This window comes from Oryctolagus cuniculus, chromosome 4 (genome assembly GCF_051225735.1).
Source record: "Oryctolagus cuniculus isolate XC-2025 breed Fujian yellow rabbit chromosome 4, ASM5122573v1, whole genome shotgun sequence".
NCBI classification, from domain to species: Eukaryota; Metazoa; Chordata; class Mammalia; order Lagomorpha; family Leporidae; genus Oryctolagus; species Oryctolagus cuniculus.
The window spans coordinates 2,902,632-2,924,475 of NC_142870.1; the positions used below are offsets into that span (position 1 = coordinate 2,902,632).

General features: G+C 65.3%; 1 protein-coding gene across 11 annotated transcripts in view; it reads right to left on the minus strand.

Moving 5' to 3' along the window:
• Positions 1–10,282: 10,282 nt before the first annotated feature.
• Positions 10,283–21,844, minus strand: part of PDE9A (phosphodiesterase 9A) — an 87,634-nt gene continuing 76,072 nt past the window's right edge. For 6 of the 11 annotated variants that reach the window (XM_070071792.2, XM_070071790.2, XM_070071795.2 and 3 more), the window contains 7 exons: positions 21,163–21,319; positions 18,561–18,674; positions 16,490–16,594; positions 15,608–15,736; positions 14,351–14,446; positions 11,202–11,283; positions 10,283–10,462 (listed from right to left, as the gene is read on the minus strand). In XM_070071792.2, the coding sequence (XP_069927893.2) occupies positions 10,449–10,462; positions 11,202–11,283; positions 14,351–14,446; positions 15,608–15,736; positions 16,490–16,594; positions 18,561–18,674; positions 21,163–21,319 (697 nt within the window). In that variant the 3' untranslated portion in view covers positions 10,283–10,448. The remainder of the gene's footprint in view (positions 10,463–11,201; positions 11,284–14,350; positions 14,447–15,607; positions 15,737–16,489; positions 16,595–18,560; positions 18,675–21,162; positions 21,320–21,844) is intronic. The other 5 variants (XM_070071793.2, XM_070071791.2, XM_089330493.1 and 2 more) reach the window with 1 other exon arrangement.

The window sequence follows — 21,844 nt, forward strand, 5'->3', positions numbered from 1 at the left end:
TGCTCCTCGCCACCACTCTGCTGCTGGCTCCTTTGAACGTCGTCCGTGTCTCTCCGAGCACCGTCACACTTGTGCGGCCAGGAGCCCCGTGCACATGGACATACTCACGTGACTGTGTTCCGCACGTCCCGCCGTGAGCAATTCCTGCTCAGCGATGCGCCGTGAGGGCGGCCGGGGAGTCCCCGGTGGGTGCTGGCTCTGTCCTTGTCCTCTAAGGGGCATCTCAGTCTTCCCGGCCGGCAGGGAAGCCACCTGGGGACTCATCAGACCTCTCTGGGGATGGTTTAGTCTCCGCCCTGTGTCCTCAGGGGACCGCCCCCTGCGCTGGAGGCTGGGGGGATGCCTGGGCCAGGTCTGGGAGTTGTTCTTCCCTCCAGAGCTTCTCTTATGGCCAACAGGTTTCCCGAGGGGTTGACATTGGCGGGGCCCCTCCCTCGGTCCCTTTCCTGCGAGGAGAGGAGAGCTGGGGTGGGAGAGCTGTGCCCATGGAGGAGAGAGGGGAGCCTGGGACAGCCCTGTTGGTCAGGATGTGGGGCCGAGGGTGGGCGGTGGTGTGGGTCCAGCGAGCCTGTGTGTCAGGGCTGGTTGGGGGGGCCGGCTCAGCAATTAGTGCGATGAATCAGACACGAAGTCATAGCAGCACTGGGAGAAAACGTGTCAGTCCCTGTGTGGCAGACGGGGCCACCTGGGCCTGCGCCCCGTGACGTGAGGCAGGGACCAAGGCCAGGTCTCACTTAGCAGCTGGCTGGAAGCGTCACCTGGGGCGGATGGTCACTGCTCTCCTGGGGGACCAGGCAGTGGCTCACAGGGCCACCCTCCTGTTGGGAGCCCACCCTGAGCATGTGCCAGCATTAGGGGACCATGGGGTCATTTATTGCAGATTGTCACCGCAGAGACCGAACAGGTGAGTGGAGGGAGCAGGTGAGCTGAGGGAACAGGTGTGCGGAGGGAACAGGTGTGTGGAGGAAACAGGTGTGTGGAGGGAACAGGTGAGCCGAGGGAACAGGTAGTGGAGGGAACAGTTGTGTGGAGGGAACAGGTGTGCGGAGGGAGCAGGTGTGCGGAGGGAACAGGTGTGTGGAGGGAACAGCTAGTGGAGGGAACAGCTAGTGGAGGGAACAGGTGTACAGAGGAAACAGGTGTGCGGAGGGAACAGGTATGCGGAGGGAACAGGTGTGTGGAGGGAACAGGTAGTGGAGGGAACAGGTGTACAGAGGAAACAGGTGTGCGGAGGGAACAGGTCTGTGGAGGGAACAGGTATGCGGAGGGAACAGGTGTGCGGAGGGAACAGGTGTGTGGAGGGAACAGGTAGTGGAGGGAACAGGTGTGCAGAGGGAACAGGTGTGTGGAGGGAACAGGTAGTGGAGGGAACAGGTGTGCGGAGGGAACAGGTAGTGGAGGGAACGGGTGTGCAGAGGGAACAGGTGTGCGGAGGGAACGGGTGTGCGGAGGGAACAGGAAGTAGAGGGAACAGGTGAGCCGAGGGAACAGGTGTGCAGAGGGAACAGGTGTGCAGAGGGAACAGGTGAGCGGAGGGAACAGGTGTGCGGAGGGAACAGGTGTGTGGAGGGAACAGGTGTGTGGAGGGAACAGGTAGTGGAGGGAACAGGTGTGCAGAGGGAACAGGTGTGCGGAGGGAACAGGTGTGTGGAGGGAACAGGTGAGCCGAGGGAACAGGTGAGCCGAGGGAACAGGTGTGTGGAGGGAACAGGTGGGTGGAGGGAACAGGTGTGCAGAGGGAACAGGTGGGTGGAGGGAACAGGTGAGCGGAGGGAACAGGTGGATGGAGGGAACAGGTGTGCAGAGGGAACAGGTGTGTGGAGGGAACAGGTGAGCCGAGGGAACAGGTGTGCGGAGGGAACAGGTGTGTGGAGGGAACAGGTGAGTGGAGGGAACAGGTGGATGGAGGGAACAGGTGAGCTGAGGGAACAGGTGGGTGGAGGTGTGTCAGGCAGTGGAGCGCAGGGCACTGTGGCGGAGGAAGGGGGGCCTGTGAGCAGTGGGGAAGGGGTCTGTGCCCGGTTCCCTTCCTGTGAGCTGGGGTGGTGGGGAGGGGCGGACGAAACCAAAACTTCCCATTAGAACCAGCGATGTTTCACAGATGCCCCCACCCCCAAACCAAGCGGTGTGACTTGGGGACAGGTAGGAGGAGCCCTCGTCCGCCCCGGGGGTGGGGAAGGAAGAAGCATCCAGGCTGTGGCCGCTAGGAAGGAGCACACAGTGGACACTGGAGAGGGAAGCCGAAGGGAGCCCCGGGGTGCTGGGTCGGGATCCGGGGGGCCCTGGGCTGCGTGCAGGTAGAAGCAGAAGTGGACACCGAGGTGCGTGAGCTTGGGCCACCTGCAGGCTTAGCGGCGGCTGCCCAGGTACAGCGAGCTGGCTGCCGCCGGATCGCGTTCCCTAAGCACCGTGCTCCAAGTGGGAACAGGGCTCCTCGGACAGCAGGGGCAGCCTAGGCCTGGGGCAGGGAGCCTGGGACGCCTTGCGGTGGCAGGAAGTGGGGATGAGCTGGCGACTGGCGGGAAGAACTCAGGGGCCAACCTGGAGGAGCTCCCGGAGTGGGGCAAAGCCGGAACATTTTGAGCAACGGGAAGATGATGGCGGCAGCGCTGGTTCTGACCCACAGCACAGAGCAAGCTCGCACGGAGCCTTCCCAGCCATGAGCGACCATGAATGGAAGACCGGAAGCCCAGAGCCACCGCCGGGCGGCGTCACCGGGAGCTCAGCTCAGCGCAGGGGAAGCACCCAGCACCGACAGTGGAGAAAGCTGGCCACCGAGACGGGGGCGTGGCCACTGAGTGGGGGCGGGGAGCTGGGCAGCAGGGAGGCAGTGTGACCGCGGATGGTCCGTGTGGTTGGTTTCTCTGGCTCTCAAATGAAAGTAAGAAGCACTAGCAGGGCAGCCCGAGGCATCGGGGGCTGGAATATGCTGGGTCCTGTCTGTCGGTGTCAGCGTGGCTGTGACGCTGGCTCACTGGTGCCAGGTGTCACCGTGGGGGCCCCGGGGATCTCCCTGTGTTCTCTCTTACCCCAAGTATTTCAAAGTAAAGGGTTTAATTTAAAAATGGCCGTTTTCTTAGTTCTAACCCGAGCTACGCCATCACCGTCTCTTAGACTGTCACGCGTGTCCTGGACACCCGTGCTGTGACGGCTCTCGCGGTGAAGCAAACGGCTCCGGAACACCTCTTCCTGTCTGGACACCTGTCTGTCCAGGTGCACCTGGCACCGGGCAGCTCGGGCTCAGGCTGGAGCCTGGGCTTGCAAAGCTGACCAGGGCCACTTTCCTGAGCTTGTTGGCTTGAGCTGGGCTTCCCAGATTTCAGAGTTGGGGTAGGGGGGTCTGCGGTGGGGAGGTGCTGTGGGATGGGACTGGTGGGTTCCTGGGTCATCCATCAGCACTGAGGGACGTAGAACCTCAGGAGGCCCCGCTGGAGGAGGTGATGGCCAGCAGCCTGCAGCCAGTGCCCCGGGGGACTTGGCGGCTTTGTCTCCCTGAGAAGCCAGCTTGTCAGGGGTGATGGCAAGGGCGGGAGGGGCCTCCTGTGTCCTGGGGTGCAGCAGGCGAGAACCAGGGCAGGTGTGACCTGGCTGAGGTCAGCAGAGCGCCCCACCCCTCGTGGACAGACACGCGCTGCTGGCAGAGGTCTCGGACTGCGCGGCTCCCCCTGGGCTGGGGACCCATCCTCACCCCCCAGGGAGGCCGGGCTTCCCCCATGGGCTCGCTGCCTCCTGGCGGTCACGTTCACAGGTCCTCCTTGTCCTCCCCGCTCCCCGCTCTGACCCCGATGCCTCCTGCACCTGCTCCCCTGGGGCTCCTGTCCCCCACAAAGCAGGAGCCCTCCTGCAGCAGGGCAGCGGCTACCACGGAGGATTAATGTGCCCTCTTCCCGGGGCTGTGGTGAAATTTTACCAGAGATGACTAGTGTGCTGGGAGCCGCTCCAGGCACCGCGTTCCCCTGCCCTCCGCAGCTTCCTGGTCGTCGGTCTTCCCGCAATGCTGGGAACCGCGCTGGCTGCGAACCCAGTGCCTGCGCAGGCGGCTAATGAAGCTGCGTTTTGTTTATTTTATTTTTAATTCATTCACCTGCTTACTCATTTATCCACTTTGCGTTCGTCAGGGCTCCCACAGCCTGGGTGGGGTCCCCGGGCTGGGTGCAGAGCGTGCGCCTCCTGCCCACTCGCTGCTGGGCTCTGCCCCAGCCCCGCTTGAGACACCCGGAGGAGGCTGAGTTCAGACAAGGGGGCTCGTTTTCCCAGCCTCCCAGTCCTTGTGGCATTTTTCTCGGCCGCTGGGTCTGTTGTGCCGACCGACCCGGCAGATGTCTGACCCTGGGGGCAGGCACAGCAGAGCCCCCGCGTGCACGTGTGAGGTTCGTTGTGGAGGGGTGGGGAGGTGAAGGTACCGCGGTCGCCCCCACAGGCCCCGCACTTGCCGCCCTGGGTTCAAGTCGAAGGTCAGCTCTGGGGAATTAAGCTGCCGGCTCTGCACCCGCGGTGGGCGCGGTGCCCCACTCCCTCATCATGGTCTCGTGCCCAAGGGAGCACCGGGGGCTCGGCCGTGGGGACTGCCCAGCACCTTCGGGGCACAGCTGGGCAGAGAGCCCCAGGCAGGGGCTGCAGGCTGACCCGATGGAGCGGCTGCCAAGGCCAGGCTGGGGTGGGGCTCCTCTGACCACGAGGTGAGGGTGGCAGGCACCGTGTGCGCCCCGGTGAGCAGACGCGACTCTGCCCGGTTGTTCCCACCTGGGAACTAACACTGGTTAGTGGACTTTGTGTTTTCTAAGATTTTTTTAAATTTTTTTTTATTTTTTGACAGGCAGAGTGGACAGTGAGAGAGAGAGACAGAGAGAAAGGTCTTCCTTTGCCGTTGGTTCACTCTCCAATGGCACACCGCGCTGATCCGATGGCAGGAGCCAGGAGCCAGGTGCTGCTCCTGGTCTCCCATGGGGTGCAGGGCCCAAGCACCTGGGCCATCCTCCACTGCACTCCCTGGCCACAGCAGAGAGCTGGCCTGGAAGAGGGGCAACCGGGACAGAATCTGGCGCCCCGACCGGGACTAGAACCCGGTGTGCTGGTGCCGCTAGGCGGAGGATTAGCCTAGTGAGCCGCGGCGCCGGCCCTAAGATTTTTTTTTTGTTGTTGTTGTATTTATTTGAAAGGCAGAGTTACAGACACAGAGAGGGAGAGACAGAGAGAGAGAGAAGTCTAACTTCTTCTGGTTCACTCCCCAAATGGCTATAACGGCCGGGCAGGCTGGAGCCAGGAGCCAGGAGCTTCCTCCAGGTCTCCCACGCGGGTGCAGGGGCCCAAGGACCCGGGCCATCCTCCACTGCTTTCCCAGGCCACAGCAGAGAGTGGATAGGAAGTGGAGCAGCCGGGACACAAACCTGCGCCCCTGTGGGAAGCGGTGTCACAGGTGGTGGCTCTGCCTGCTACGCCACAGCGCGGGCCCCTCCTTTATTTCCAGTGGACGTTTTTCAATAAAACTAAACGTCCTTGAAACACACTTCTCTCCTGCCTGTGCACGGCTCTGTCTGTCTGCGGTCTCTCCATTGGTGACACGCTCTCGTCCCCGCCCTCAGAAACCCAGCGACCCTGCTCCGCGCGCTGGCACTGGGCGCGGGGTGCAGAGCCCCTAATTGCAGGCTTTCACGCAGGTGAGTGCTGCACCCCTGCGTTTCTCTGAGGGCCTGCGCAGTGCACGCCGCCTGCAGGGGTCAGGACTCACTCGCCGCAGACGCTGGACAGACGGACGGGGCTTTGGGCCTGGAGGCACCAGCGGTGGGCAGCCGTCCTGTCTGGGCTCTGTTGCTGGAGCAGAGGCTGAGCCTGGGCACTCTACAAGGGAGACAGGTTCACGTGGCCCCGGGTCTGGAGGCTGGAAGTCCACGAGGGGGCAGCCACCAGGGTCTCCACTGCATCTCTGCATGGGGTGGGGGGGGCAGGGGGAGGGAGGGGGAGAGGGGAGGGGGAGGGGCAGGCAGGCCAGTGCAGGGGGGAGGAGATGGAGGAGGAGGGGAGGGGCAGGCAGGCCAGTGCGGGAGGGGGGAGGGAGGAGGAGGGGAGGGCTCAGAGGCTCACGGCAGCTGGGCCTGAGGCTGAAGCCAGGAGCCAGGGCTCCGCTCAGGGCCCGCATGGGTGGCAGGAGCCGGGTTTCCTGAGCCACCTCCTGCTGCCTCCTGGGGTCTGCACTGACAGGAAGCTGGAGCTGCACCAGGCCCTGGGACGACCTCTAGGCTAAACGGTGGCCCTGGCAGCCTGGCCTCCTCACAGCCCCCTCTGCTCCCCGCCCGACGCCTCGCCTCCTTGAGGGGCCGCCACCCCTTAGATTTTGCACGAGTTCCGGAGGGGCCGAGCAGATCAAGCCACAGCCGGCGTGGGTGTGGGACGTGGGTGTGGGACGGACGGAGCGGCAGACAGAGGCTGCCGCGCTCCCGGGAGCATTGTTCGACCCGACCCCGCTTCCTCCTGTCCCGAGAATTCTGGGAACACTCACTCCCCCAGCTGCTGTCACTCATTGTCACTTCCCAGGAGCTGGAGGAGTGAGGGGTGGGAGCGTGGGAGGGGGTGCGGGGGGGGGCTCTGCTGGGGGAGAGGGGACTCAGGAGCTGGGGCTGCCCCTGCCGGGGTCAGGTCTCCCACTCAGGACGCGCACCCTGGAAGCCCCTCCCAGGCCACCTGGGCTCTGGGGCGCCCCCGGGACCCTTCCCTTTGCCGGGGCGGGGTCACCGTGACAGTTTCCTCCATTCTACCGAGCTCGGCTCTCGGTCTCCTCGCTGCCCATGAGGGAGGGGGGCAGGGAGAGCTGACATCACCGAGCCTGCAGTCACAGCAAGTGACAGTGGGCGACCCTCTGAGCCCTTGGGCGGTGGGCTGGGCTCAGCGCGAGTGGGCTGCCTGCGTTGTCCCTGGCCCCAAGAGCAGCTCCCCTGGAGGGGGTGGGAGATGAGAGCTGCCCCCGTGTGCTGAGTCCCCGCCCAGGACACTGCTGCGGGCGGGCGCGGCCTTCATCAGCAACAAGATCAGAGCAGGTGCGACCTGAGCGGCCCCGGGGTCTCCTAGTCCTGCACAGTGGGGAATGCAAATCCGGGCGGGCTGTGGGGGGAGCAAGCTTTCTGCAGCTCCCTGCGGTTTCCCGAGGGCACTGACCCCACCGAGAGTGAGAGTGTCTGCCTCGGACCCCCCCCCCCCCACCTCCGCCAGTGCCCTCCCAGAGTCCAGGTGCACACTGCCATGGGGGCCCAACCCGGGAGGGGGAGGGGGAGGGGGAGGGCACATTCCATGCAGATCAGCAAAGGGCGGGGGGGGGGGGGGAAGGGGGAGGAGGAAGCAGGGAGGCAGGAGGCGAGCAGCAAAGGGCCGGCTCTGGCTCACTCTGTGGCTCTTCCAACGTGGTTGGGGCCGGGCACTCCAGCCGTGACCTGGTGCCCTCCAGGGGCTCTGGAGCTCACAGCCGGGGTTGAGGGGCGGACGTGCCGGGGGCCCAGCAGCTGGATAGGTTTTGTGGAAGGGGAGGAGGGGGGAGAGGGGACGCCGGCCTAGGCAGCGCCTCTGCTGGGAAACTCAGTGTCCTGCTGTGTCTGTGTGCCCACGTGTCCTCTCTCCCGTGGTCCTCCCTCTGTGCCCACGTGTCCTCTCTCCCGTGGTCTCCCTCTGTAATCATGTGTCCCCTCTCCCGTGGTCTCCCTCTGTGCCCACGTGTCCTCTCTCCCGTGGTCCTCCCTCTGTGCCCACGTGTCCTGTCTCCCATGGTCCTTTCTCTGTAATCACGTGTCCTCTCTCCTGTGGTCCTCCCTCTGTGCCCACGTGTCCTCTGTCTCTCTCCCATGGCCTCCCTCTGTGCCCACGTGTCCTCTCCCGTGGCCTCCCTCTGTGCCCACGTGTCCTCTCCCGTGGTCTCCCTCTGTGCCCACGTGTCCTGTCTCTGTCCTGTGGTCCTCCCCCTGTGCCCACGTGTCCTCTGTCCTGTGGTCCTCCCTCTGTGCCTGTCCATGTCCTCATCTCCTCTTCTCTAACGGACACCTGCCAGGTCAGGTCAGAGCCCACTTCCCGGCCTTCTGTTTCCTTGGTTCTCTCTTCAATCCCTGCCCCTGGAATACTTGGGGACAGGATTCCGCCCATAGCTGGGGTCTTGCCCCTTTGAGGTTGTGGCTCCCACAGGAGGTCTCGCTCCCTGGGAGATCTTCTGCCAAACACAGAGGCGACCCAGCGGTGGGGGGACCTGCACCCCGGTTCCTGTCTCGTGCCAGGGCTGGGAGGCCGGCGGCGGGCACGACCCGAGGACTCCTGTATCCACGGGGCCCAGCACGCCTATGACAGTGATGTTCTCCATCCGTGGGCAGAGCGAGGCAGAGCAGAGCCTTGTCCAGCCCCGGGTTCTGGGCCGAGGGTGGCCCTGGCGCCCCCTGGGGCAGTGGGCCAGGCAGCCAGGCCACGCGCAGCACGGGAAGCCACAGGCAGCCCCTGTCACTCTCGCTCTCACAGGGCACCAAGGCAGGCGAGCTGGACCGAGACGGGCAGCTCACGAGAGGCAGGGCGGGGGCATCCAGCACGCGGAGCCTCCGGGGCGGCCACGTCTCTGCTTCCTTCTTTCCTCACCTGCTGGTCAAAGCCCAACTCTCAGCCAGAGACCTGGGTGGGCGGGAGCTGCGTGTCCCAGGCAACAGGCTGTCGGGGGACATCTAGGAGGCTGAGGGGCTGGGACCTGTGGGGTCTGACTTTGGCCTGCACCCTGCTCTCGGGAGGAAAGCCACAAGGACAGGACGGCAAGGTGACGAGGGCACGGCTGGCCTCAGGCCGTGGCTGGTTGCCCGGGGACAGCGCCGCCCCTCAGCCGAGGGCCTGGGCCGCCGTGCTGCGTGGGGGGTGGCAGCCGTGCCGGTCGTGTTTCGGAGCATGGCTGTCACCCGTTTCCAGATGCGGGGCTCTGCTCTGGCACGGCCGTCCATCACGCTAAGGGAACAGGTGGGGGCGGGGCTGGCCATGTGAGGGGCGTCACGCTGTGGGGCTGTGCTGGCCCTGGGGCCCTGTCTGCCTGGAGCCCCTGGGGCCACGCACTCGCTGGTCTTGCTGAGGGCGGGGAGCTGTGTGTGTTCTCGGCCTCCCCTGCTGGGCCGCAGGCACCTCTAACCCAGCCCGGGCCATCAGTGACAAGGGCGGCCGCTGACTGAGCCCCACGCGTGGATGCGCTGGGGGCAGGTTCCGGGCACACGGGCTGCTCCCCCAGAACCAGCTCCCACCAGAGCTGCCGCCCAGGTGGCCTCTCCCCGTACCTGGCTCCCTGCCCAAAGCCAGAGGCAGTGCAGTGCGGAGTGCAGGGGTGTGGTATGTGTGTCCACACGTGTGTGCGTGTGTGACTGTCATACATACACATGTGCCCATGCATGTGTGCACACAAGCACATGTAAACACGGGTCATGTTGGCATGCCACACGTGTACCTATGTGAGTGTGCGTGTGCACGTGGGCTCTGTGAAGCGTGGGGATGAGGGCCCAGCTACGTGAGGGAGGCCTTGCCAAGGACCCGGCCGAGAGAAGCCAGGGCCGGCAGGGGTGAGGGGTGAGGGGAGCAGCGGCCGCCTGCGCTGGCTTCAGCAGGAAGTCCCCGGGCAGGCTGAGCTGGGTGCAGGTGGGGAGGGGTTTATGGCCGGAAGTGAACTGGTGGAGACGGATGCACTGTTCTGGAATTCACCAAGAGGGGGCGGAGGCCGAGGACCTGGAACCGACGCACCACGGAATGTCCACGCGGCTCTCACGGTCAGGCCGCTGGCGGAAGCTCGCCACCGTCCCAGCGCGTGGGGAGGGGCCCGAGGGGCAGCTCAGGCCAGCCTAGGTCAAAGCTTGACCAGGGGCCTCCTGGGGGTGAAAAGGCCACCTAGAACGTCCCCAGTGCCTGTCCCCAAAACTGAGGCAGGAAGGGCAGGGGAGGGGAGGGCGCTGCAGTGGAGTGACAGCCTCTGCTCCAATCAAATGGATGCTGCAGCCCCGCCTCCCCGCAGACAGACTCCGCCCTTGGCCGGCCACGTGGGCACTCATGGGTGGGTCGGCGGGGGAGGCTGGAGAGGTGGGGGAGGAGGGGGAGGTGGGGGAGGCAGAGGACACTGGGCTCCCCCACACGCGCTGCAGGCGTCCTGGCCACTCCCACACCAGGCCCGTCTCCACCACCCCGTCCCCGCCCTGCACAGGAGGCTGCAGGCATCCCGGCCCCCCCAGGGACCACACCTTCCCCCACCCCCAGCCGGGTGGCTGCCCCCAGGGACACGGCAGAGAACAAGCCAGGCCGATTTCTGTATAAGAATATATTATCTAAAAGACAGTTCAAAAATAAAAGTTCTGTACAGCGTCGTGAGTTCCTGTGGTTCTGGAAGCTGTAGGCGGAGGCACCCAGAGCCCCACCCCCGCCCGGCCCGGGGGCTCCCCGAGCTCCTCGGCCTCCGGATCCCGCCGTCCTCAGGCGCGGTCTGCTGGGGAGAGGAGGGCCTGGGTCGGCTTTGGCCTGACTGGGCATGCGTGGGCTCACACCCAGGCCACGGCACAGGCGGCGCCAGGACACGCCGGGGACCCCGGCCAGGCACTGTGGAACCAGAGCGACCCCTCCCAGACCCCACTGGGCTGGCTGCCTGGCTGTGGTCACGACGCCCACGTCCCAGCTCCCTGCTGTGCGCACCCGGAGCCAGTGCAGGCGGCACAGGTGGCCGGGGCCCTGCCACGCACCGGGGACACCTGGGTCGGTTCCCGGCTCCCGGCCTAGCGTAGCCTCGGCCGTTTGGGCATCTGGGGAGTGAACCCTGGACGGGGCTCTTGCCTGTCTCTCGAATACATAGACACAAACAAAAAAATGTTCTGACTTAGAAATGAAATGCTGGCACGCCTGGCACTTGTGCGGTTGCTAAGACAACCCCGGGGCGGGTGGGGCCAGGGCGCCAGGGCAAACCCCGCCCGGCCGCAGGTGCTTCAGCGGAGCTGCTCCCAGCTGGCCCCCACGGTCACTTCTGCTGTGAGCTGGGGGCGCCCCCTGCCCTCGGCCCGAGCGCCACCTCCACACGGAGCAAACACACGGGACCACACGGGGGGCTGGCTGCCCCCGCGCCTGCCTGCCCTCCCCCACTCCACCGGGGCCTGGTGTGTGGCAGGGGAGGCGGGGGCGGTGGAGGCAGGGGAGGCGGGGGGGGGGGCGGGTCGCCATCACTCAGCGCCTCCCACCTTGGCTGTTGTGCACATCCCTGCTCTTCTGTGTGGATCGCTCCGTGCTCCCAGATGTCAAATTCTCTGTCCTCTCCGGTCCCTAGGGCGGAGCAGAGTGGCTGCGTCAGTCCCAGGGAGCCAGTGGGGCGCTGAGATGCCTGCGCCCACACACACACGCATCATACACAGACACGCACACACCACACATACATTGTACACACACACCCCACACTCAACACACACATCATACCTGCACATGCACACACACCATACACACCACAATCATACATGCGTACACGCACCACACACACCACACATCATACATGCACACATACACACACCATGCACACAACACACATTGTACACACACACCCCACACTCAACACACACATCATACATACACATGCATACACGCCATACACACCACAATCATACATGTGTACACACACCATACACACACTGTACACACACACCCCACACTCAATACACACATCATACCTACACATGCATACACGCCATACACACCACAATCATACATGCGTACACGCACCATACACACACACCACACATCATACATGCACACACACACCATGCACACAACACACATTGTACACACACCCCACACTCACACACATCATACCTACACATGCATACACACCACAATCATACATGTGTACACGCACCATACACACACACCACACATCATACATGCACACATACACACACCATGCACACATCACACACTGTACACACACACCTTTACACACGCCCACACACATAATACACACCACACAGTGCACATCATATCCCCCACACACCCATACACACAGCCTTACACACACCCACATACACCCACACACACAGGTGCCTGCCAGGTCCTGCCTCTGCAGCCCGGAGCCCCACCCATGAGCTGCTCACGAGAGCTGGGCCCATGTGGCTGTCCCCGATGGCCGGGCCTCGCCTGGTGCCTGGACCCGGAGCTCAGGCGCTCCACTGGCTGCAGCCGGCACAGCCGCAGGGGCCTGGCTCGGGCTCGGCCTCTCCTGTCCATCGGGGGCAGGGTGGCAGCACCCCGGGTCTGGGCAGCAGGCCGTAGGATCCCTCCTGGCCAGCCCTGGCTCCCGGGACAGCTGGGAGAGCCGGGACCGTGCTGCTGTGGGGAGACCCCTGCCGTGGGGAGAGCCCCCCTGCTCTGGGGAGACCCCCCCACTGTGGGGAGACCCCTGCCGAGGGGAGACCTCCCTGCTGAGGGGAGACCCCTGCCGTGGGGAGACCCCTTGTCCTGGGGAGACCCCCCCTGTTGTGGGGAGACCCCTGCCGTGGGGAGACCCCCCCTGCTGTGGAGAGACCCCTGCCGAGGGGAGACCCCTTTGTCCTGGGGAGACCCCTGTTGTGGGGAGACCCCTGCCGTGGGGAGACCCCTTTGTCCTGGGGAGACCCCCTGCCGTGGGGAGACCCCCCCTGCTGTGGAGAGACCCCTGCCGAGGGGAGACCCCTTTGTCCTGGGGAGACCCCTGTTGTGGGGAGACCCCTGCTGTGGGGAGACCCATTTGTCCTGGGGAGACCCCCTGCTGTGGGGAGACCCCCCCCCCGGTCCTGGGGAGACCCCCTTGCTCATTTCCAACCCCACCCCCGTTTCTCCTGCTCTTGGCCTCTGGGCCTTCCCAAAGCCTCTGACCTGGCAGACACCTGACTGCTAAGCACTTATTGGGCGCCACTGCATGCCTGGCCTTGGGTGCAGCTGGGGGAGACAAGCCCGACACAGGGGACCAGGGAACCAGCTCAGGGCCAGCAGGATGCCGAGGGCAGCCGGGGCCCAGTACCTGGGGGGGGCAGTGGACGTGGACACGTTTCAGCTTGGGCAGTGAGATCACGCGGGCAAGGCCAGACCTGGGACAAGGTGTGAGGGGCGGGGCCTGTGTGGGCGGGGCTGCTGGCATCTGTGGGGCACCTGGCAGGCTCTGGGCGGGAGATCTGCACACACTGAGTTCTGACAGCCAGGGTGGCTCGTGGGCTCTGAGCCTGGGAACCTGACCCTTTCTGGAAGGCACATGGGTTCTCTGCAAACGGGGAGGGGGGCCGGCTGCCGTGTATGTGGGTGGCTGCTGCGTCCCTGTCCAGCGGCCACTCCTGAGCGACTCGGAGGCTTTGTGGTGGATGGCCTTGTGCCCCCCTGGCCTCCTGGGGCCGCTGGCCCCTCCCTGCCCCTTCCCTGCCCGCTGTGCCAGGCGCCCTTTCCCCACACCTCCCCTGCCTGCTGTGCCAGGCGCCCTTTCCCCACCCCTCCCCTGCCTGCCGTGCCCGCGTACCTCCCCACACCTCCCCTGCCTGCCTGCCACGCACCTCCCCACCCCTCCCCTGCCTGCCGTGCCCGCGTACCTCCCCACCCCTCCCCTGCCTGCCGTGCCCCCACACCTCCCCACACCTCCCCTGCCTGCCGTGCCTGTGCACCTCCCCACACCTCCCCTGCCTGCCGTGCCTGTGCACCTCCCCACACCTCCCCTGCCTGCCGTGCCCGCGCACCTCCCCACACCTCCCCTGCCTGCCTGCCACGCACCTCCCCACCCCTCCCCTGCCTGCCGTGCCCGTGTACCTCCCCACCCCTCCCCTGCCTGCCTGCCACGCACCTCCCCACCCCTCCCCTGCCTGCCGTGCCCCCACACCTCCCCACACCTCCCCTGCCTGCTGTGCCCACGCACCTCCCCACCCTCCCCTGCCTGCCGTGCCCCACCTCCCCACCCCTCCCCTGCCTGCCGTGCCCCACCTCCCCACACCTCCCCTGCCTGCCGTGCCCGCGCACCTCCCCACACCTTCCCTGCCTGCCGTGCCCCCACACCTCCCCACACCTCCCCTGCCTGCCTGCCATGCACCTCCCCACCCCTCCCCTGCCTGCCGTGCCTGCGCACCTCCCCTGCCTGCCGTGCCCGCGCACCTCCCCACCCCTCCCCTGCCTGCCGTGCCCGCGCACCTCCCCACCCTCCCCTGCCTGCCGTGCCCCCGCACCTCCCCACACCTCTCCTGCCTGCTGTGCCGTGCACCTCCCCACCCTCCCCTGCCTGCCGTGCTGCACACCTCCCCACCCCTCCCCTGCCTGCCGTGCCCCTGCACCTCCTCACCCTCCCCTGCCTGCCGTGCTGCGCACCAGCCCACCCTCCCCTGCCGCGCACCTCGCCCGTGGCGTCGTCTCTCCGCTTCAGCTCCTCGTAGTGATCCCTGGACTCCCGCAGTGGCTGCAGCATGAGCTCCTCCACCACGGGGAACAGCTGTGGACCCACGGGTGTCAGGCCTGGGCCTTCAGGGCCATCCACGGTGCGCAGTGCACCCCCAGGGACCCTCGTGCCCCCACCCCATTTGTCTCCTGTGCCCCTCCCTCATGGGCCCCTCCCACGCCTGAGAGCAGGTGGAGGCTGCGGAGGTCTGGGAGGGGCTGGAGGAGGATCCAGGGAGCTGGGGGCCACAGAGGCAGGGGGAGGGGCTGGGAGGCTCTGCAGCCTTGGCCTGGCTCAGAGAGGGGAGGCCTGGGGCCGGGTCTGTTCTGTGCACGGGGGCGGGGGGTGTCTGGAGGTGAGGGTCTGGGCAGGTGCCCCAGGCCGCTCTGGGCGCTGGAGGGGATGGGGATGATATGGGAGGGGAAGGCTGGGGTGGGTGACGAGATGGGACCTGGAGCCCGGGGCTAACGGCTGGGGGCGCCCATCCCAGGGCAGAGGACCCAGCTGGTGGTCAGGGCTGCAGAGGGAGGGGCCGGGAGTGTGGGGGATGGGGCAGGGCTGCAGGGGCGGGGGAAACAGTTCTGGGGCCACAGTGGGAGCAGGCTTCTGAGGCTGTGCGTGTGTCCATGTATGCCTGCTCATGTGTGTGCCTGCACATGTGCATGTCCATGTGTGCCTGCGCATGTGTGTGTCATGTGTGCCTGTCTGTCCATGTGCGCCTGTGCATGTGTCCATGTGCGCCTGTGCATGTGTCATGTGTGCCTGCGCATGTGTGTCCATGTGTGCCTGTGGATGTGTATGTCATGTGTGCATGTGTGTGTCATGTGTGCCTTGTCATGTGTGTCTGCACATACGTGTCCATGTGTGCCTTGTCATGTGTGTCATATGCGCCTGTGCATGTGTCCACGTGTGCCTGTACATGTGTCATGTGTGCCTGCGCATGTGTGTCCATGTGTGCCTGCGGATGTGTATGTCATGTGTGCATGTGTGTGCATGTGTGTGTCATGTGTGCCTGTGTCATATGTGCCCACACATGTGTGTCCATGTGTGCCTGCGGATGTGTATGTCATGTGTGCATGTGTGCCTTGCCTGTGTCATGTGTGTCTGAGCATACGTGTCCACGTGTGCCTGTGTCATGTGTGCACACACGTGTGTGTCATGTGTGCCCGTGCATGCAAGCACGGATGTGTACGTTTCCCTGCTGTGACGTCTCACCTTGGTCACCATTTCGAACATTGGGATCAGGACAAACTTGATGAACCCAATCTGGGCTGTGGCTTTGGTCACTTTCTCTCGGTCCATGAACGGGGCCACAGGGAGCCCCTCCGACTTCTCGCGGTCACTCTGGGGGAGGCAGAAGATGTGACATGAGACAGGGATGGCCCCGGACCCAGATCTGAGAGCAGGGAACACCACTGGTCTTGGAGGAGGCCCCAAACCAGCCGGCCAGCCGGCTACCAACCGAGCCACCACCACACAGCCGGCAACTGACAGCTGTGGCCACACCGCCGGCAATCACGGGGACAGAGAGACAGGCAGAGAGAAGTCCTCCATCTACTCCTTCACTCCCCAAAAGCCCACAACAGCTGCAGCCGGGCCAGGCTGAGCCAGGAGCCTGGAGCCCCACCCAGGTGTCCCACGTGGGTGCAGGGGCCCGAGGACTTGAGCCATCGCCACTGCCTCCCAGGGTGTGCGTCAGCAGGAAATTAGATGGGGAGCGAGCGGAGCAGGGACTCCGATCTGGGATTCACCACGAACCGGTCCCTGCCGGGCGCGCAGCCAGGAGCCACGAGGACGCGTTTCGGGACAGAGGCCGCCCGGGACAGAACCCCAGCCGGCGCCGAGCCCCACCACTCTGTCTCAGCCTTCCAGCGGACGGCTGGGTGTCCCCAGCCCGAGCTCTCTCCCGCCCCCGCCCCCAGTTCTTGCTGGTTGACTTCTAAGCCTGACAAGTCGGCCCGGGAACCAGCGGCCCCATGGAGGCGGCCGTGCGCCTCAACCACATCGGCTCTTCCGCGTGTGGGAGGGCTCTCCGGAGGCTGGCCCGTCCCCGCCGCTGGCTCCTGCGGACACGGCCCTGATCCCTGCGGCTGTCACCTGCATGAAGTACTCCTCCAACAGGCAGTCCACCCATGGCTCGGCGGCTTCCATGGGTCGCACCTCGTTCGAGACGTCACAGCACTTTATCAGGATCATCTTCAGCTGGAATGGAGGTGCCGGAAGTTAGGGGAGGGGGCGGGGCCCTGCGTCAGGGGCTCGTCGGGGCCCTGGGCGGCGGGGACCGAGCTCTGCCAACTTTAGGGAGGACGCGCTCCAGCAGGGTACCTGGGTCTTAGCCTCCTGGGGTGGGGGGAGGGGACACCCTGCACCCCAAAGCAGCAGATTCACGCTACTTTGCATAAAAACCATAAACTGCAAATCCCAGAAACAGCTTCCTGATTTATGGAGACGCAGGAAGAGAGAGAGAGCGAGAGAGCGAGAGAGCGAGAGAGCTAGCGAGCGAATGAGCCAGGGACAGCATCGGCCAAAGGCACAGGTTCAAACAGGGAGCTGGGAGACACCTGCTGAGCCGACGGCTACAGGGCCCCGGCGGCGGCACTGAGGGAGTTGGCTTCAGAGACACAGAGCGAGGAGCGGACCCTCCTGTGAGAGCTCACGGGGCGCCGGCCTCAGCTCCTCTGTGCCCGAACACAGGGGCAGAAGCAAGCCGGGCCCTGCTGGCCGCTGGGTGTCCATCGGGCAGAACCCAACTCTGCAGGCCATCAGAGGAAGCCCTGGCTCCGCCCTCGGCTCCTGGACCTTGTGCATTTGCTGGGCGGTTGGGTGTGTGTGGCGGGGATGCCTGGGCTTGTACCCGCAGGTGCCCCTGCCGTGTGGCTCAGCGCGCTCCTCCTGGGCCCCGGCCGGGTGGGGCCCCTTCGTCTGGCCTTCCTGGCCCCAGTGATGGCCCCTGCGGCACCGCTCCGCGTCCGGTTGCCCCCTCTTGGGAGCCCTCCCTAGATAGTGGACCTCCTCGTCTTTCCTGGAGGCTGGGTGCCCTCCTGCCCGGCAGGGGTGGGCGGCCACCTGTACTTCAGGAAGTTCACAGCTCAGGCCGCAGGGCCGGCCAAAGCGTCCCCCTGGACCCAGCCCAGTAATGGCCTGCAGCCTGGCCCTGCAGGGCTGGCATCCTGGCCGTCCCTGGGATCCCTGACCTCCCCGTCCAGGGCTGATCACGTGTCACGTGTCACGTGGCCTCGAGGGTGGCCCTGGAGCTGCCTGTGGCCTCCCGTGGGAGGGGGACGTGGTTTGGCCGAGGGCGGCTCTGGCTCCAAGTCCCTGCAGGAGAGCAGACCGCACTGGCCCAGCCTGCCTCTGCCATGGCTTCTCAGCTCTCCTCGGTGAAGGGCTCGCTCAGACTACGTGGGATCTAATAAGCTGCCCTTAGCCTCTTCTGGCCTCCGGGCTGCACTGCGGGCCCCGGCGCCACTCTGAGCGCGCCCCCGCCTGCTGCCCTCTCCGTCTCCTCCGCGGGCCCCGCCTCCCACCCTGCCCGTCCCCACTCCTCCTTGTCTAGACCTTTACACGCCCTGGACCACAGGGACACCAGCCACCTGCCGCTGCTGTCTCACAGCGAGGTCTCGAGTGCCAGCCGAGGGCTTGGACCCTGAGCCAGCTCCACGCTGCGGTGACCCCGTGCCAGAAGCCCCGCCCCTCGCCAGGCCTGATCCCGTCACCTTTGGGCACCCTCCCTGCTGACGGAAGGCGGCGGTGTCCCTGTCACACAACCGACTTCCGAGCACAGGGCGTGCCCTTGGCCAGGACCCAACCCCACGACCCTCCTCTGGAGGCCCCGGAACGTCTGCCTGTTTCTCTCCCCAGAAAGGCAGACCCCGGGAAGGTCAAGCATGAGGTCCCCTCCCCCTCTGGGCACACAGCCCTGAAACGCAGGCTGGCTGGGGCGGGGGTCCTGCTGGGTCCCTGGGGGCTGGCCCTTGGCGGCTCCTGTTCTGGGGGCTGTGCCTTCGTGGGAGAGGCCTGACCTCCACCCAGGTGGCCCCCGCAAGTCAGAAGGGGGCGGGGCGCGGGAGGAGCACCCCAGCCGCAGGGCAGCTGTGCAGGGCAGGCCCCGCCGAGGTTTGCTGGAGGAGCAGGGGCCCTGGAAGCCGCGTCGGCAGCAGCCACTCACCAGCGTCGTGTGCTCCTCGTTCCTGTAGTCGAAGTCCTCCAGCTTCTCTCTGAAAGCAGCCACGATCTCGGCGTGCCGCGCCATGTCCGTGGCCAGGATCAAGGTGATCATGCCCTGGGCGGGGAGAGCAAAGCGCTGACTCGGACTCCGCGCTGAGGCCTGGGGTCCCTGTCCCCCCAGATGACGGCTGGGGCGGGGCCAGGGCCGGGGCCGGGGTCTGGGAACGCAAGCCGGGTCTCCACGCGCGTGGCAGGGACTCGACCACGGGAGCCCTCACCACTGCCTCCCCGGGGCTGCGTCAGCAGGGACAGGAGCGGGTGCCGGAGCTGGGACTTGGGCCTGGGCTCTCTGCAGTGGGAGTCCTCACCGCCTGCCAGGACGCCACCCCAGCCCGCAGCCCAGCACTCACAGGACGCCAGGAGGCAGCCGACCTCGCCCTGCCACAGCTGCGCCCAGGCTGCGAGCCTGCCACTGGGCGCGGTGCCCTCGTGCCACAGGCCTGGCCCCGTGACTGGCCGGGCTCGGCTGTGCGGCCGACATCTCCCCTCGATGCAGCAACCCAGGTCCACGAGGGCACTCGGACGTTCTGGGAGAATCTGCGGCACCTGCTTCCACGCCCCGGGACCTGGCGGAGCCCTGCGTGTGGTCTGTCCCCAGCTCCTGGGGGGGTGGGGCAGTAACTGGCCTCCCAGGGGTCTTCCCTGTCATCTAACTGCATGTGACATGCATGTGCTCACGGTTTGGCAGTGAGTGAAGTCTCAACACAGCTAACGACACTTAATGATTTGTAAAATGAGAAAGCAGTGAGTTTTTAAAAAATATAAATAGGGCTGGCGCTGTGGCGTAGCGAGTAAAGCCACTGCCTGCGATGTCGACATCCCACATGGATGCTGGTTCAAGTCCCGGCTGCTCCACTTCCCACCCAGCTCCCTGCTAATGCACCTGGGAAAGCAGCGGAAGACGGCTTGAGTGCCTGACTCCTGGCGTCAGCCTGGCCCACTCCAGCCGCTGTGGCCACTTGGGGAGTGAGCCAGTGGATGGAAGACCTCTCTCCTGCCTCTCTGTAACTCTTTCAAATAAATAAATAAATCTCTAAAAAATAAGTAGCTCACTGCCTGGTTAGCCAAACTGGCTCAGGAAAAGCAGCATTAATTTGAAACCATGACCACCCACCCATCCCTCATCTGTCCTCGCCCCCACCCCACCGTCTCTCCATCCCACGGTATCTGCAGAGCACAACTCGGCATCGGCTGTGCTGTTCTATGTTTCCAAAACAAGAAGCCCCCAAGTATCACACACAAAATCCACGTCGGGAATTCAGGGAATCCCAGATGTGTATGGGGGGCAGCATTCCATTTGAATTCAGCAATTTGGGTAAAGATTTACTTGTGTTATTAATGATCTATTCAGCTACCCCTCAAAATCCTCAAAGCCAAAATTTTTGTAAACCATCAGGGCGACTACACCCCAAAAGTCTCGTCTTAAAGTTGGTGGGGCACCTGACACAGGAGCTCCATGGTGGAGGATCCCACGTGGGGGGCAGCCCCCCACGACGGCTCCCTGGGGTGCTGGCACCCCCCCGTGAGTGCCAAACACAGGGGTGCACCTGCTCTGATGCTTCAGGCCCCGGGGGTGGGGGTGGGCGGCTCCCTCACAGCGCTGGAGGCCCAGCGTCCACACTGAGGGCAGGGGCAGGGCCGTGCCACATCACTGCAGCCTCGACCCCTCATATCTGTGCCCTCCCTCTGGGCCTCAGGGGAGTCTCTGGAGACCTAAGGGTGTGTGCCAAGACGACCTTCCAAGTACACCCCACTCCTCCTCTCCCGGGGTCACCCCGAGACCTCCTCCCCCACAAACGCCAGAGGGTGCAGCGTGGAGCTGGGGCTCAGCGGGCCCCTGCGTGGGGGGTGCTGTTTCTGATGGGCCGAAGTGCCGTGGAGGAGATGCCCGCATGGGGCAGTGGCCAGCTCTGGGGGCTGGGGACAGCACGCGTGTCTGTCCAGGGCCTGCTCGCCCGCGGGAGCGCTATCTGACCTCGTCAAGCCTCAGTTTCCCCAGCGGCAAAGTGGACAAAGGGCTGGCCACGAGAGAAGCCACGTGTGGGCTGCTCTAAGGGGCCGTGGGGGGGCCGGAGCTGTGGCACAGTGGGTAAAGCTGCTGCCTGCAGTGCCGGCATCCCATGTGGGCGCTGGTTCGAGTCCTGGCTGCTCCTCTCTGATCCAGCTCTCTGCTGTGGCCTGGGAAAGCAGTGGAAGATGCCCAAGTCCTTGGGCCCCTGCACCCGCATGGGAGGCCTGAGGAAGCTCCTGGCTCCTGGCTTTCAGGTCAGCTCAGCTCTGGCCACTGAAGCCATCTGGGGAGTGAACCAGTGGATGGAAGAGCTCTCTCTCTCTCTCTCTCTCTCTCTCTCTCTGCCTCTCTGTAACTCTGCTTTTCAAATAAATGACTAAATCTTAAAAAAAAAAAAAAAAGGCCATGGGTGCGGGTCGGTGGGACGGCGCGTCGGGAGGGCCCAGGCTCCGTTGCTGGGGCTCCGCGCGAGCCCTGGGGTAGGGCACAGGCGGGTTGCCAGCACCCCCGGGGGCACGGCCCAGCCGCGCACCTGTCTGAGCTGCCTGTAGCCGTCGGGCGGCAGGTTGCAGAAGATGTTGCACTCGGGCCGGGCGAGGATGCGGAAGGCCACGGCGCAGTGGTGGTTCTCGAGCGGCGAGATGTCGTTGTAGCGGACGGCCAGCTCCGTGCGGGCGTTGATCTGGTACCTGCAGCAGCGAGGCGGCGGGGGAGGCTCAGGCCAGAGCCGGACGGCAGCACCGCGGGGCCCCTCTGCTGGCTCCCCTGCGCGCAGCAGCTCCCGGGCCCGGGCGGCGCCCCCACGTCCTCTCAGTCCTGCCCGACAGGGGCCGCTTGTGAACCCTGTGCTGGAAGTTACCATGGCCTCTTGCAGAAGTGGGGCAGACGTCCAGGAGGGGCAGCAGGGAGCAGGGGGCACCACGGGGACAGTGACTCGGGCCCCGACAACGCCTGCTCGGGCTCTCGGCACAGCTGATGCCCACGAGGGACGCAGCCCCCAGTCCCGTGGCCAGCAAATACAGCCGATACAGGCTGGAGGCCAGCCGTGTCCTGCGGGGCTCAGCCCCCCTCCCCCAGGTCTGCAAGGACCCCTCCCCAGGTCTGCTCATCTGTAGCCCCTGCCCTCACCTCATTCCTGCCGGGGGCTGCCCCAGGAGGAGGGAGCCGTGGGGCAGGGTGTGCGTGTGGGAGCGGGAGTGTACACATGTGTGTGT